Source organism: Adiantum capillus-veneris, chromosome 3 (genome assembly GCF_014529385.1).
Source record: "Adiantum capillus-veneris isolate H3 chromosome 3, ASM1452938v2, whole genome shotgun sequence".
Classification (NCBI taxonomy): domain Eukaryota; kingdom Viridiplantae; phylum Streptophyta; class Polypodiopsida; order Polypodiales; family Pteridaceae; genus Adiantum; species Adiantum capillus-veneris.
The window spans coordinates 109,966,192-109,980,684 of NC_140933.1; the positions used below are offsets into that span (position 1 = coordinate 109,966,192).

The window sequence follows — 14,493 nt, forward strand, 5'->3', positions numbered from 1 at the left end:
ACATATATCAGGCATAGAAGTCTTCTAGTGTACTCTCAAGTACAAACCTCTCTAGCTAAATTCTGTATAGATGGAGTAGATACAATTGTTTAACTACTCTCTTGAGCATCATGAACCATGCTCTTACCTTGCTCCAAAAAGGCTACATCAAGTCATTGTGGGTTCCATCTGAAAGGCTCCAAGATACAGCTGCAATAGCTGAGGTGAATCAACCAATTCAGGCTCTACCATCCATTTGGCATCCAAAGATGGATAGTTCTCGAACTTCACCAAGTAGCGTCTTGCAATCTTTCCTCTAACCTTCCTTTCCTTATGTGCCACTATCTATCTAGCAACAAGGATCTCATCCAATTCTTCCACTTCGGGTTGTTCCTCATCAAGCATATTCTGTGGCACATCACCAACAAAGGGTCTGACATGAAAAGCATTATGTATTTTCCAGCCTTCTGGTAGCTTCAACTTGTAAGCTACATCGTTGATCTTTTCTAAAATCTGAAAAGGACCATAATATCGCATACTGAGCTTAGGAAACAAATGTTTCTTGCCTTTCTTTTTCCTTAACCTTGCCTTTTCAAAGCGCAAAAGCACCCAATCATCAAGTGAAAATACAAGTTCACGACGGTGACGATCAGCAACTTTCTTTTGCTTAGCCCTAGTCTTCTCAAAAGCAATCTTTATCTTCCTGTATGTTTCATCCATATATTACACATACTTGTCTGCCTCAAATATCTTGTCCTTAGTCTGCAAAATGGGCGGTTTTTCTTCCCTCCTTCCACTATCTCAAATGGTGCCTTACCTGTTGACGTATGCACAGTGTTATTGTAAGCATATTCAACCAATGGGAGATGGTGTTCCCAAGTTGCCTTGTGCTCTGACTCATAAGATTTGAGCAGACCTAGGACATTAAAATTTGCCTCTTCTGATTGTCCATCACTTTGCGAATGAAACGAAGATGAGAACTTTAGCGTAGTGCCCATATTCTCAAACAATGCCTTCCAGAAAAGACTCGTCATACGTGGATCCTTGTCACTGACAATTGACTGAGGCATTCCGTGATACTTTAAGATATTACTCATGAATATCTTAACCATGTGTTCAGGCTTTATCTTCTTCCTAACATGAATGAAATGGGCCTGCTTACTGAACCTACAAATGATAGTCCAAATACAATCATTGCTTGTTTGTGTCCTTGGAAGATTAAAGATAAAGTCCATCACTATGCTTTCCCATGGCCTATCAGGGATCGGCAATGGCTGCAACAATCCCGGTTGCTTTTGCAAGTCAAATTTGACTTTTTGGCAAACTAAGCATGATCTTATAAATGTGTCAGAATCTTGACGAAAAGCTGGCCAGTAGAAGAAAGCCTCAACCCCTTTCACTGTTGCATCAATTCCACGATGCTCAGCATAAGGTGGAGCATGACTTTCCATCAAAACCTTTGGTTGTAACTGTTTATCAACGCATAACTTCCATGCATCATGAGAAAGTCATTCTTAAGCATATGGTGCTCATGATGTTGCCCATCAACAAGCTGATCATAGATCCTTACAAAATGTGAATCTTCAGCATATTGTGTCTTCATTTCGTCTAGTTCACAATGGTATGGAATTGACACTGCTGAAATTTGGGGCTTTCGTGACAACGCGTCAACCACCACGTTCTTTTTCCCTTGCACATGCACAATCTGGAAATGGAACATTGACAAGATGTTTACATGTGTTTCTCAGACAACTTCGTTTGTGTGAGAAAATATCGCAAGGTTTGATGATTTGTTTGGACAACAAAATCAGCCCCTTGCAGATAGTGTTTCCAACTAGTGAGAGCATGAATTACTGCCAGCAATTAGCTAGTTGGCTCGGATCAAAGAGCGTGCTCGCACACAACAACACCCCCCCCCCCCCCCCCCCCCCCCCCCCCCCTCTTTCGCCATCGCTGCCTTACCCCGTGCCCTTGTGTTGCACCCTCGGCCTCTCCTCCTCGCGCAGCCCACCCTGCCCGCCTCCAGCGCGCTCAGCCTCGTCCGCTGCCACTCTCGCTAACCAGCCTGCATCAGGCCCCGCCGCTGCCCCTCACGCTACCCCGCCGCTGCCCTCTTTGCAGCCAGCTGCCCGCTGGCCATCCCCGCCCGTCGCCCTCCCCGTTGTCCGCCCCACGCTTGCACTCTACCTCTAGCCCTCTCCCTCTCCCTTCTTGCTTGACGGGCTTCGCCAGCACCATCGACGTGCTCGGTCCAGCAGGAGTCTCCTTTTCGTGGATGCTCCTTCGCTTCTTCTCCACAACAGCAGATACAGATGGAGGCTCATGCTCCACCGCAGAGGGACTCCAATGAAGCCCCCTCGCCGGACCCCGCTGAGCCCACCATTCGACTTGCTCTCTCACCAATAGAGCAAGCGAGCCTAGCTGCAGAGGTAGAATGCGTGCAGGCGACTTCCGTCATCTGCAAGATTCTCAACACAAGACCTAGCAAAGGAGAGCTGTGTGATCTTCTCGAGGCCCGCCTTTTCGCAGAGTGGGCAAGATCTTGGACGTTCAGTTCCTCGGATGAGGCTACTATTAGATCGAGTTTGAGACCTCCGAGATGGCGTCCAAGGTCATATCCATGAGTCCCTTGACCATCCGAGTAGTTCGAGCCCACTTTCGTCAGTGGAGACACGGTTTTGACCCAGCTTCAGATGTTCTAATAGAGGAGGCAGACCTGCCCATCTCCGTCTGCTTTCTTGGTTTGAGGATACCAAGTGAACAATGATAATCTCGGTGGAGATTCACTCGCTCTCTAGAAGTGCTGATTCTCTATCTAACGTGTTCCTCTCTATAAACCGGTTGCGATCTCTAAGCAGCTCTCTCTCTAGACGGACGCCTAACGTTTGGACTCTGAACAAGAGGGGTCAAGGCTTCGGGGAAGAGAACACACACCAGGGTAGAGTTGGCATTGAGTTGGTTGGGAATATCCATGCTGTATCTAAGTGCAAAGATGACAGGTCACCGCCACCACGCTTCATGCTGGAGCAACTCAAGTGTATAGAGACTTGTATAGATCAGTTCCATCCTGAAAGCCCAATTAATAAATAAATTTCAAATACCCATTGGGGGTCCTGACAGTGGCGTTCTTGGTCACTCACTCGCTTGTTCTGTATAGCCTTTTCAAGTTGTGTGAGTTTGTATATAAAAGGCACCTGGGCATGCACACACACATATATCGGTGGATCCGCTGGTATGTGTGCATTTATGTGCTTCGTCGTGCATGGATTTTTGCAGGAAATGCAGAATTTACAAGAGCTCGAGCGAGTTTATTTCACATTTTTGCAAGGAATAACCAGTAATGAGCTCTCTTCTATATTGCTATCATCCAAAAACAGTCATCTCTTGAATGACGTTATTCAATCAGTCTTGGTTGCTTCTTGCCAGCATAAAGATGTACTTGTTAGAAAGGTAAACATCCTGCTTACAATGGGATTTGAAAATCGGGATTCAAGCTAACTAATGTATCTGTTTCTGTATACTAGGTTTGTGTGCAGATTTTCACACGTCTTGTAAAAGACTGGTGTGGTACTCGAGTTGAGGAGGAAAAGGTCATCTAAGTTGATTGAAGTGCTTCTCTCAGGATAAATTTTCCTGCTGAGTAAATCATAGAGACTTACATTCTTATGTTTGCTCCAGGTCCCAGGATTTCGGGGCTTCATTGTTGAAACATTTGCTGCAAAGTGCTGTGTGTACAGTGTTCTGGAGCCATCTTTCAATTTGCGTGATGCAAATACAGTAAATGCCCAATAACCTTTATATGTATTCTTGGGATTTACATCATCAAGGTGTTTCAAATTGTGTCTAGTATTCTAAGGGCCATTTAATTTTGCAGTTTAATTTATTTGGTGAAATCGTTGCTGCTCAAAAGGTGATATATGATTATTGCGGCAATGAGTTTTTGATTCATCAAGCAACTCAAGTGCTACCTGCTGTTCATTGCCCCCCTAATATGGCAGAACAGTACTGCTTTCATATTCAGGTTAATTATTCTTTGATTACAATGCAGTTTTTATCCAACTACGCTGTTTCTGAATGAGTAGATGGCCAATGAATGAACCAACTTTTTCACTTGTTTTGCTAAGCTAAAACTGTGTTCCAGCATGTAAAAAGAAAATGCATGGATTCTCTTGGTATTTTTGAGGTCTTTTGGTGTTGCTCCTATGATTTTAAAATATATCTTTAAACACCCTCCCCCAAAAAACCCCCCCCCCCCCCCCCCCCCCCCCCCCCCCCCCCAACCCTTCTGTAAATCCAAACCGGCTAATGGGACCACCAAGGAACAGTAAAAACAGAAAATGGAACCAATTATGCTGTCTAGATTTCCTCGTAGCTTTTTGACACAAAGCTTGTGTGACTTATCGCATGTGAATGGAATCCAACACTTCATCTGTACATACGAAGAGAGAGGGAGAGAGAGAATATGACACAGATTGGCCCCAACCAAATCACGGAATTCCGTACAGTGCTACGTCAGCAGTCAATGGGAATTCCAGGCTGGTCTGTATACTTCATTTTTAAAGGCTTAGGTCTTTTGAGCTGGTAGGGTTAGGATTTTAAAGTCCTAACCCTATTTATCTTTTCTGCCTGTCGATCATCGTCAGGAAGTTTGTAAAAACTTTTTCTGCTTCTCTTGTTAGGGTTTAGGCCCTTCGGTTGGGTTCTGTCAGTTAGGCCATGCCACGTCATCACTTTGTGACATTGACCTATTTCCCATTGTAAACAAGAAGTAGAACTTAGTACATAAATGTAAGATATCATGTGAGAACTAAGTACTTAGATGTAGCATATTGGAAAGCACTTGTCGAGCCATATGCATCTCGTGCATAGAGCGCAACATACATAAATGAGAGTGACAATAGGTGAGTGGCACCATTGGCTTTGTCGAGAGTAGGTTGTGGATCTTAGTGTGTATGAGAGAGTAGGCAAACCAATTTCTCTCACATGCACCTGATGAACAATCCTAAAGCACACAAACAGGAAGAAGCATAAGAGAAGAGGGCATAATAGAAGAGGCATAAGAGAAGAGGGTTTACTTGAGCAAGCACCCTTAACGCCATTTTTTGGAGCACGGGAAAGTGATAGCCAAAGCTCTCCCACCCAAAGAGGGGCTTTACAAGAGAAGACCTTTTCCAAGCTACATTAGAAGCAATAGGCGTGCCTCTTTGATCTCCATAATTAATTACCTCTTCGATAAATTTCTCAAGGCCTTCACCTCTGCAAGTATTGTAGTAGGGGGATAGTAAGGCATGGGTTTGCACCGTTGGCTTCCTCTGTTAGGTGGACAAGTAGGAGGAGGATGTTATTTTCTTGAGGCAATACAAGCATTGTGTTAGTCTCCAAGTCTAGGTTCTATTGTGACACGAGAGATTCACTTAAAACGCTTCACAATTCAAGAGTCGACACGGCTTGCCGTAGTTCCGTGCGAGATTAGCCCCAAAGAATGGCGCCCCTTTCAGTATTTCTTTTTGTATTAATCTTTGAGCAAAGTACAATTCCCACGGGTCCTCAGCTCTCAGACTCTGTGTCCAGATGCTTTGAGAAGTGAGGCCCTTGGGCTCCTTATTAATTTACAAAGGGATGCTAAAAGCGGAGCCCCAAAAGCCATAAACTCAAAATCAAAGTATTTCAAAATCAGTTGGCCAAATATCTGTGACGAGTAAAAAGCAATCAGTGCAACTTGTGAAATTCTGTACAGTTCTGCCTCGTCAGTAGTTAGCGCAAAAAGCGGGATTCCGTATAGCCACGTCAGCAGCGTGTCAGCACGTAATTCAGACGCTCGTACTGTCTGCCACATCACCAGTCTGTATCGTCTTTGCCACGTCATCATCTGGCACGCGGGTGGTCATGCCACGTTATCAATTTGTGACATACCCCCCTTTGAAAGAATTGTAATCGCCGTCAATTAGGCTTGCCAAACAGATAAAGGCCATAAACCATATTAGCAGACACTGACTGTAAGTACCGACGCACTAGACACGACACATCTAGCACTTTTACAAAGACGACAGTCATATCACTACACATGACATCACATGACAAATCAATCACAACAAAATTCATTCCAAATCTCAGACCATGACTACCAACAACGTATTTAGTAATCGCATCTAGATCCATCCCTGACCTCACTGATGTCGGATTAACTAATCCTTATTGTGATCATGTCTATAGAGATTTATAAGACCAAAATGTTGCAGTCATTTCGTCTTTTAGTTCCTGCACTCAAACAAAGAGAGTACAAATCATTCATGTTCAATTTCGGGAAGTCCATTTCATAAAGTCATACAAAGGAATACTGTCAGCACAATAGTATCCGTGATACCCAAAGTCAATTTTTCCTTAAGCGTCTGAAAAGCCGTCACCCATGTCGGTCCCCACGAGAAAGGGATTCCTTTTTTTGTCAGTAAGTGCAAAGGCGAAGCTATCTATGCAAACTTCCGAGTGAACTGCCGGTAGTAAGAACACAAGCCCAAAAAGCTTCTAACTTCCTCAATATTCTTCAAGTCAGGCCAATTACGGATAGTCTCAATTTTGGCCGGGTCCATCTGTACTCCTGCTGCTGAGACGATGTGTCCCAAGAAATGTATCTTGAGCAAGAAAAAGTCGCTCTTTTTGGCATTAATAACCAGTCTATGATCACGCAATGCCTGAAAGACCTGTAGCATATGGTGTCGGTGCTCTGCTTCATTCTTGGAGAAAACTATAATATCATCAAAGAAAGTGCCCAGAAAAGAATGATGCTCTCGGAAAATCCTATCCCTCTTTCGGTTAAAAGTCGCTCAAGCATTGGTAACTCCAAAAGGCATCACCAAAAATTCGTATAAACCAAAGCTTGTCCGAAAGGTTGTCTTGTAGACACCTCTTTGAGCGATTCTGATATGATGATATCCACTTATCAAATCAATCCTTCTAAAACAAGAGGATCCTCAAGAATATCATCGATCCTTGGAATCGGGAATCCGTTCTTGATCTTGATTTATTGAGACCTCTATAGTCAATGCACATTCTCCAAGATCCGTCTTTCTTTAGTACTAGCAAAAGCGGAGAACAATAAGGTGAAGTACTAGGCTGGATGAGACCCTTTTCAAGGTGGTCTTTCACGTGGTTCATGATTTCTTCATTCTGGGCCCGACTAACACGATAAGGTGGCTGGTTCGGTGGTGTGATTCCATGTATCAGATCAATAGTGTGGTCCTCAAGATGAGATGGAGCTAACTCACTTGGCAAGCCTACGCGTGTGTAGAAATTCTTGTCGTTCTTTGTGCAATTCAAACATGTTCGTTCGTTGTTCATCATTCATTTCTTTCAAATAGATCGAGTAAACAAAAAGATTGGATTTCATAATTTTGAAATGGCCGAAGCTGATACGATAGGGACGGACTTGCCCTTCAATTTTACATCAAGTACAATTTTCTTGCCCTTCTCATTGGTCAAGGTCACTTTCTTGGCCTTATAGTCGACCACGGCGTTTTTTTTATGGTACCAAGGGATTCCTTGGAGGACGTCACACCCTTCCAAAGGCATTATGTAAAAGTCCTCGTGCCCTAAATACCCCCGACACTGGAAACGAAGTTTGCCAATGACAGGTGTAATGGCTACATCCCGTCTCGGCGCCGCTAGGACTGCCTTCGTCGGTGGCCCCATCCTGTCGAGCGTAATCTCGAGTCGAACGCCAATTCAGGTGAAGTGAAGTTGACCTTGGCTTCTCTATCAAAGAAGATGAGGGCTTCCCAATCTTTTACTTTGCCCCATGCGCGGCAAAGTTCCGTACTTTCACCCATCTGGCTTGGGTCGGTTCACATGCAATTCAGTACCAGTCCTGCTTTTATCTTGCCTTTTCTGCCACGTTCTTCCGCTACTCTAGAACTCTCAGGCCTTTCTTCAATCTGTCCTCGTTGTACCTTTTTGGGGCACCTTGCAGAGATGTGCCCTTGTTCCTCGCAACCAAAGTACTTTCCCTCTTTGAGGTAGTCGTTTCTCTGTTCTGCAGTCAAACGGGGTCGTGCATCCTTCTTTTTTTGGGAGTTCTTGTTCTTTCTATTGTCGTTTGTCGAGGTTTGTCTGGTCCTCTGAGTCAAAACTTCATCAGTGGTGTAGGTCAAGTTACCAGAATGTATCGAGAATCCCCGCTTAGCATGTCCCATCAGTTGTTGTATGGACTCGAATGGATTTCTGTAGGGAGTCCGTGCAAAACAGCTCAATCTGTTTTTTGAAACTGACCTCCTTAAACGAAGAGGTCGGCAGAAAAGAATCCCAAAACCTTTCGCAATATGCATCTAAAGTGTCACCCTTGGTCATCTGAAGATGGATCCAAGCGGTTCTCACATCTCGTTCGTACTCTTGGGTCTACTAAGAAGAAATAAAGAGCTGTTTGAACTTCAACCACTTGGCCGGGGCTTCTTTCCTCAGAAGAAGAGTGGACCACCATGTTCGTGCATTTCCCTATAAAAACGATACCACCCTCCTGATCTTGGAGTGCTCTGAGTAATGTCCTTTGGAGAAGGCTATATCAAACTTTTGAATGAAAGCGAAAGCCTTCGGAGCATCTCGGAATCGAGAAAAGGATTCAAATTTCACGGATTGTCCACCCTCTTTGAATTTCTATCTTTTTGTTCTCGTCTTTGAGGAAATCGTACTGGTTGGCTCTGTAAAGTGTCTTCTTTGCATAAAACATGTAATCATCGGAGTCCGAACTGTGAGACGATGACTCCTTTTGAATTATCAGAAATTGGTTGGAGTTTGATCTTCTTTGCCTTTTTCTTGTTCTTTCCAAAACTTTGTTTCTTGCTTCGCTTCTTGCCCTTTTGGTCCTCCTTGCTCGAGTCGGAAAAGGAAGAGCTAGAAGAATTGTCGGGGAAGAAGAGGAAGAAGAACCGGGTAGTCCTTCGAAACGCATATACTTCTTCTGTTTCCGTGCAGATGCAAAAGAAGATTGACAGCCCAAGTAACCGGGGTAGTCAGTCCCCTTGTTGCGCTTCTTCAATTGCTTGTTTGATTGCTTCTTTGATGGCTTCTTAGAACAAGAGAGCTTCACTTAAAACACTTCACAATTCAAGAGTCGACACCGCCCAATGTAGTTCCGTGCCAAGAGAAATTGGCCCCAAATACAGGCGCCCCTTTCGGCCCTTGAGACTCAGACTCTGCGTCCCGATGCTCTGAGAACGGGGCCCTTGGGCTCCTTATAAACTTACAAAGGGATGCTAAAAGCAGAGTCCTTAAAGCCATAAACTCAAAAGCAAAGTCTTCCAAAATCAGTTGGTCAAAAATTTGCAAGTAAAAAGCAATCAACGCAACTCGCAAAATTTCGTACAGTTCTGTCACGTTAGCAATCAATGCAAAAAGCGAGATTCTGTACAGCCACGTCAGCAGCCTGTCAGCGTGTTATGGGGACATTTGTATGGCCTGCCCCGGCAACTGCCACGTCGCCAGTTCGTACCGTCTGTGCCACGTCATTATCTGGCATGCGGTTGGTCATGCCACGTCATCAGTTATTTGTAATAGGACTAATCTTTGAAGTTCTTAAAGTCGAAAAGAATGTAGTAGGGCACATCTTTCATTTAGCACAATTTGAAAGATTGTTTGTTGACCGCTGCTGGGTCAACAACACAACATAACTCAAGTTTCGTACCAAAGTCTTATCTTTTGCGAGTTATGAAATGCTGCGGATTATGGCTATAAACGTCATTTGTAATGAGTAGTTATTCTAGTTTCAGAAGCCGGGGTGCAATGGCACTTCCAGATTGTAAATACAAAGCCATTTGACCCTTTCAACCCCATTTTTGGTAAACCTAAGGTAGCCTTAGTATATAAGGTACCTAGGTCATTTTGTAAAAAAGGACTTTTAATCATAATCAAAACTTTAGCGCTGTCGTCTACTGTGTGTGAGAGAGAAAGAGAGTGAGCGTGAGCTTTATCCTCTCGCTACGCCCGGCTCGCTCAACACATTGGAGATCCGATTGCACCATTGCTGTAGGCTCAAGGAGAGCTACGCGACAATGCCAAGCATTCCACGCGAGACGAAGCGCACACGCCGACACATCTATGCAAACTCACACCTAGACACAGGTAGTGACCGGACATCAGCCTCATCTCCCAGCCAGAGAGCCAATATGGGCTCACCCCCGGGCCTGCAACCAAACGGGTAACTCTCTGCCACAAGGGCCGGTGTCCCATACCATCGAACCCACACCAGTACGGATGTGCGAGCAGCGTTGCCAAGGGCCAAGTGTGGTGATCACACAAGATGTCTCACAAATGAGGCTCAAGTCCTATTTATAGGACTTCATAAATGTATATATGTACATATATACACTTACACATATATATATGTACATATATATACATATATATACAGATGTACATATATATACATATAGATACAGATATATGTATGTACATATATGTACATATATACAGATATATGTATGTTCTCTCTCTCTCTCTCTCTCTCAAAAAGAACTCTCTGAAGGAGTCCACGCCGGCGTGGACTCCTTCAGAGAGTTTTTTGAGAGAGAGAGAGAGAGAGAGAGAGAGAGAGAGAGAGAGAGAGAGAGAGAGAGAGAGAGATATGTAGCCACTCGTTCGTCAAGCTTAATCGTCATGCAGTTGCAGCCATGGCCGGCGACAAAACTCATCGCCCTTGTGTATTGCAAAACAATGTCGTACTTCGATTGATGCTCTCGACTGCTTGGCTAAATGCTGCAAGGATACTTCCAAATAATTAGGCTCCCCCAAGAAGGAGCTTGCCTTCCTGCCAGCATTTGTCAATTTCAGCTTAAGTGCATTACATCGGTGTCGTCTTTGTTCTTGCTCACTAGGAATGTGTGGACATGCGGTCTTCGCATTGATAAATTCTTTTGAGAGATGCAACAATAATAATAGAGCTTGTAATATTGCATATTAACACTCTTTCTATACGGTTTTTTCAAAAATCGCCTACTATCAGTTATGTAATCCGTTTCCTTTTCAAGCTCTATGCTTATATGAGAGAGAGAGAGAGAGAGAGGACTTCATCTTCATTCTTTCCAAATCCCTCCTTCCATGTGCCTTCACAATCATGTAGGCCCTATCTTTACCCTTCATGTCATCATTATCAACATGATCTTTATCACCTCCCCGGGTCGTGCCCACGAAGCCCTCGTTGATAAGGGTCTCGTCTCCGGAACTCGCCTTGAAAACTCAAAAAATTCTCAAAAAGAGTCCACTCTGACACGGACTCCTTTGTCTGGTCGTTGATGAAAATGACTACGATTGACCTTCTTGCCTTAGCTAGTGTAACTCCAACAGGCTTCTAGCCTTTTCTTGCCCAACCTTGTCGCTATATGACACGTGAAGGCATTAATGGTGGAGGTTTAATTTGTCGTTGATCAAACTTGGTCTTGCAAAAAATACTAGCGCTGCCCCTATGTCACGGATGCCCTTCGACCCCTAGATGTCCTACCTCGAGGCACTCTATCTTAACCACCTAGGCTAGCACGTGTCCCTGAGCATGATGCGAGGTCATATGTATAAAAGTCTTGCCCCCCTATTGTGGCGATCCAACATCCCGGATCTTGCTTGTCTTGCAGATTGAGGCGCATTCATTGACCCCTTTACTCCGCCCCCATATCACCTATAGACGTGGCTTGCCCAACCAAATCCAATGAATGGAGACACTCATATTTGCCTTTCCTAGCCAACAACGTTGTGTCAAAGCTGTACGTTGTAGCAGTCAACAACCCAGTCACCCCTTGGAGGGGGGTACCCTGTGGGGTGCTCAGACAAGCGTGCAGTAGGATTTCACTTTGTTCAAATTTTACAAAATAGAGTAAAACCTAATAGGGGTGGGACAACTCTACAAGGTAGTGGAGAGGCTCCAGCATGAGGACAACAGACATGTTAAAGGAAGCTGAGGAGTGGATCCTAGTTGTTGCATATAAGGGGATCCAATCTTGTAAGAGTAGCACGTGAAGGGAGGGGAAGATGTTGGAGCCTTGTGTCCATGGCAGATTATGCTACAGTCGAGAAGGTAGACATGTTGACGATGGTGAATGTGTCAATCGAATTACCGTAGATGCTACTGCATCCAGCTCATTGAACCTTTTGATCGCACGCATTGTATGTGCGCTTGTGTCGCTACTATTGGAGGGCCTCTTCGTTCACTTTTGTAGTAGATCAAACCTTCTTGCAACATTCACAACAAATGTGGCACTCTTCCATTTCTTCAAGCTGGGCCATTGATAACTAAGTGAATTGGTAGATGGACTGATGCGGCACTCACCTTCACACACACACACACACACACTTGCCGAAGCATCTACCATGGCTTGATTATCTATGACCAGGAGCCGTGCTTTGGAGGAGGTGTTTAGGGACAATAATAGATAGATAATATGTAGTTTGATGCTAAATGTTTTCTATTATGATTTAAGTTCATTTGTATGTTGTTGGGTTTTACTTGTTTTAATGATTGCTCGGAAAGGTTTGCTCGGAATTTGAAATTCCCCTCTACTCCTAGTTGCAGATACGCGAAGTGCCATGCCAAGCAGAACCCCTACGCTTGGATGGTCACATCCCTTCGCCCAAAAGACGTGCCTTTTCGTCAAAAGCCACTCCTTTGACGACTGGTCACACCCCTTCACTCTACGGGTGCGACTCTTCACCCAATGGTTGCAGCTCTTCGCCGAAAGGATGTGTCTTTACGTCTAAAGTCATGTCTCTTCACCAAGAGACATGTCTTTTCATTTATGTCTCTTCGTCTCCTATATAAGGAGCCTATTGTACTCAATTTTCAACAAGTCAATCAATCAATCAAACACAGAGTCTTCTAAGTCTTGTTCTAAGTTCAGTTTCAGTTTCTTAAGTTTTAATCATGAGTTTAAGTACTTAATTAAGGATTAGTGACTAGAATCCTTACACCATGCATATTGATACTACTATGTACATGCCAGAAGTTAATGAACGTTAATAAAGCTCTCTCTCTCTCTCTCTCTCTCTCTCTCTCTCTCTCTCTCTCTCATGAGTATTGTTTGTATTTTGCAGCGCTCAGATATGAAGGATTTCAAGTCGTTTTACAAGTCTTTTGTGGAGAAGTTGAAGCCTCAACAAAATGGAAGTGTGGTTTCTAGATAGCATTTGCTGTGCAGGTGATTCTTGTTTCACCTGCACTTATCTCTCAGCTAAGCTTCGGAAAGGCGGAATATACATGCATACGAGGTGGTTCTGTTGTCATTTGACCCTAGCCAAGGCGGGGCTTCTTGCCGAAAGGTGTAAATTTGCAGGTATTTTACCATGCCAATGTTTAGTGGTAGAAATACATTCAGTTTAGGTATGAGCTCACACTAGTTGATCGATTTTTGCAGATAGTTAAGAAGAGGTCATGGAAGCCTTTAATAGCAATCGCTGTGTAAAATGCCCACTGTAAGGATGTGTGTTCTCGAGGGCAAGGTATAGGCCAGATTTGGCATTGAGTTTTTCAACCAGTTTTGTTTTTTTTTTCCCTTTCAAATTGAGAACTGCGAACCATCTGAGATGGGTTGTCATCGTGTTATGTGGAAACAATTTTGGCATTAGTTTCCATGATAAGGCTGAGCAGAGTGGGATGGATGGTTTTCTTTCACTCGCACAAAAGTGAGTACTTTCAAAACCTGAAATTTGAGGTGGATTATTCACGTTGCTTGTAAAGGCTTCTTGTTTCATATTGTAATGAGATAAATTTTGTTTCACTTCACTATGTGATCAAGCAAGGCACTTAAGTATGGCTTCATTGCCAGTATGCTTTTGGTTAAATATATTTATCATGTAGGTGTTAGTTAGTCATGTTACTCAGATCACATCAATTCATTGTCTTTGTTGCCTCTTGTAATTTGGTTCATGGAAATGTTCCTGCTACAGTTCTCTGCCTTTTGATCAAAGCATGGTATCGGTGAGACAGTCTGTTGTTTTCGTGGCTTGAGCCACTTAGTGCCTCATTTTGCTACACTACCACACACGCGCGCGCGCGCACACACACACACTGAAGGTTGCATTGAAGAGGTCTTTGTTTCACATCATTAAGCTCTTCTTGCTTGTCACAGAAAAGGTAGTAAAGAAATTTTCAATTCTTCAGTGAAATCAGTTCCAAGTTCTTTTTTTTTTTTTGCGTGGGAAGAAATGACCTAAAGGCAAATTTTTAAGGCAAAAATGAACACTCTTGGCGATGCCTGTATTGCAATCATCAAATTTATAAGCATTGCACAGAGAGAGAGAGAGAGAGAGAGAGAGAGAGAGAGAGAGAGAGAGGGGAAAAAGAGGTGGCACAACATACCTTCTTCCACATTCTTTGCCTGCAACTTGAGAAGAAACAGCTCATTTCTTATTTAAGTCAAATAGGTCACTATGTTTATGAATCTTGAGAGAGAGAGAGAGAGAGAGAGAGAGAGAAAACGTGCAAGAAAAGCAAAAGCAAACGCAAATCCAGATTTCTTAATAAAACTTTATTCTAACAGGTATGTG

General features: G+C 43.7%; 1 protein-coding gene across 4 annotated transcripts in view; it reads left to right on the forward strand.

The window, feature by feature from the left end:
* Positions 1-13,729, forward strand: part of PSD (ARM repeat superfamily protein) — a 120,261-nt gene extending 106,532 nt beyond the window's left edge. The window contains exons 9-15 of one of the 4 annotated variants that reach the window (XR_015187598.1): positions 3,256-3,429; positions 3,504-3,569; positions 3,658-3,756; positions 3,890-4,000; positions 12,524-12,648; positions 13,042-13,280; positions 13,362-13,729. Coding sequence is in view for 1 of the 4 variants with exons in the window: in XM_086509035.1 (XP_086365161.1) it covers positions 3,256-3,429; positions 3,504-3,569; positions 3,658-3,756; positions 3,854-4,000; positions 13,042-13,119; positions 13,242-13,280; positions 13,362-13,409 (651 nt within the window). In the remaining 3 variants the exon portion in view is untranslated. Of the gene's footprint in view, positions 1-3,255; positions 3,430-3,503; positions 3,570-3,657; positions 3,757-3,853; positions 4,001-12,523; positions 12,649-13,041; positions 13,281-13,361 lie in introns of all 4 variants that reach the window. The other 3 variants (XR_015187597.1, XM_086509035.1, XR_015187599.1) reach the window with 3 other exon arrangements.
* Positions 13,730-14,493: the final 764 nt, after the last annotated feature.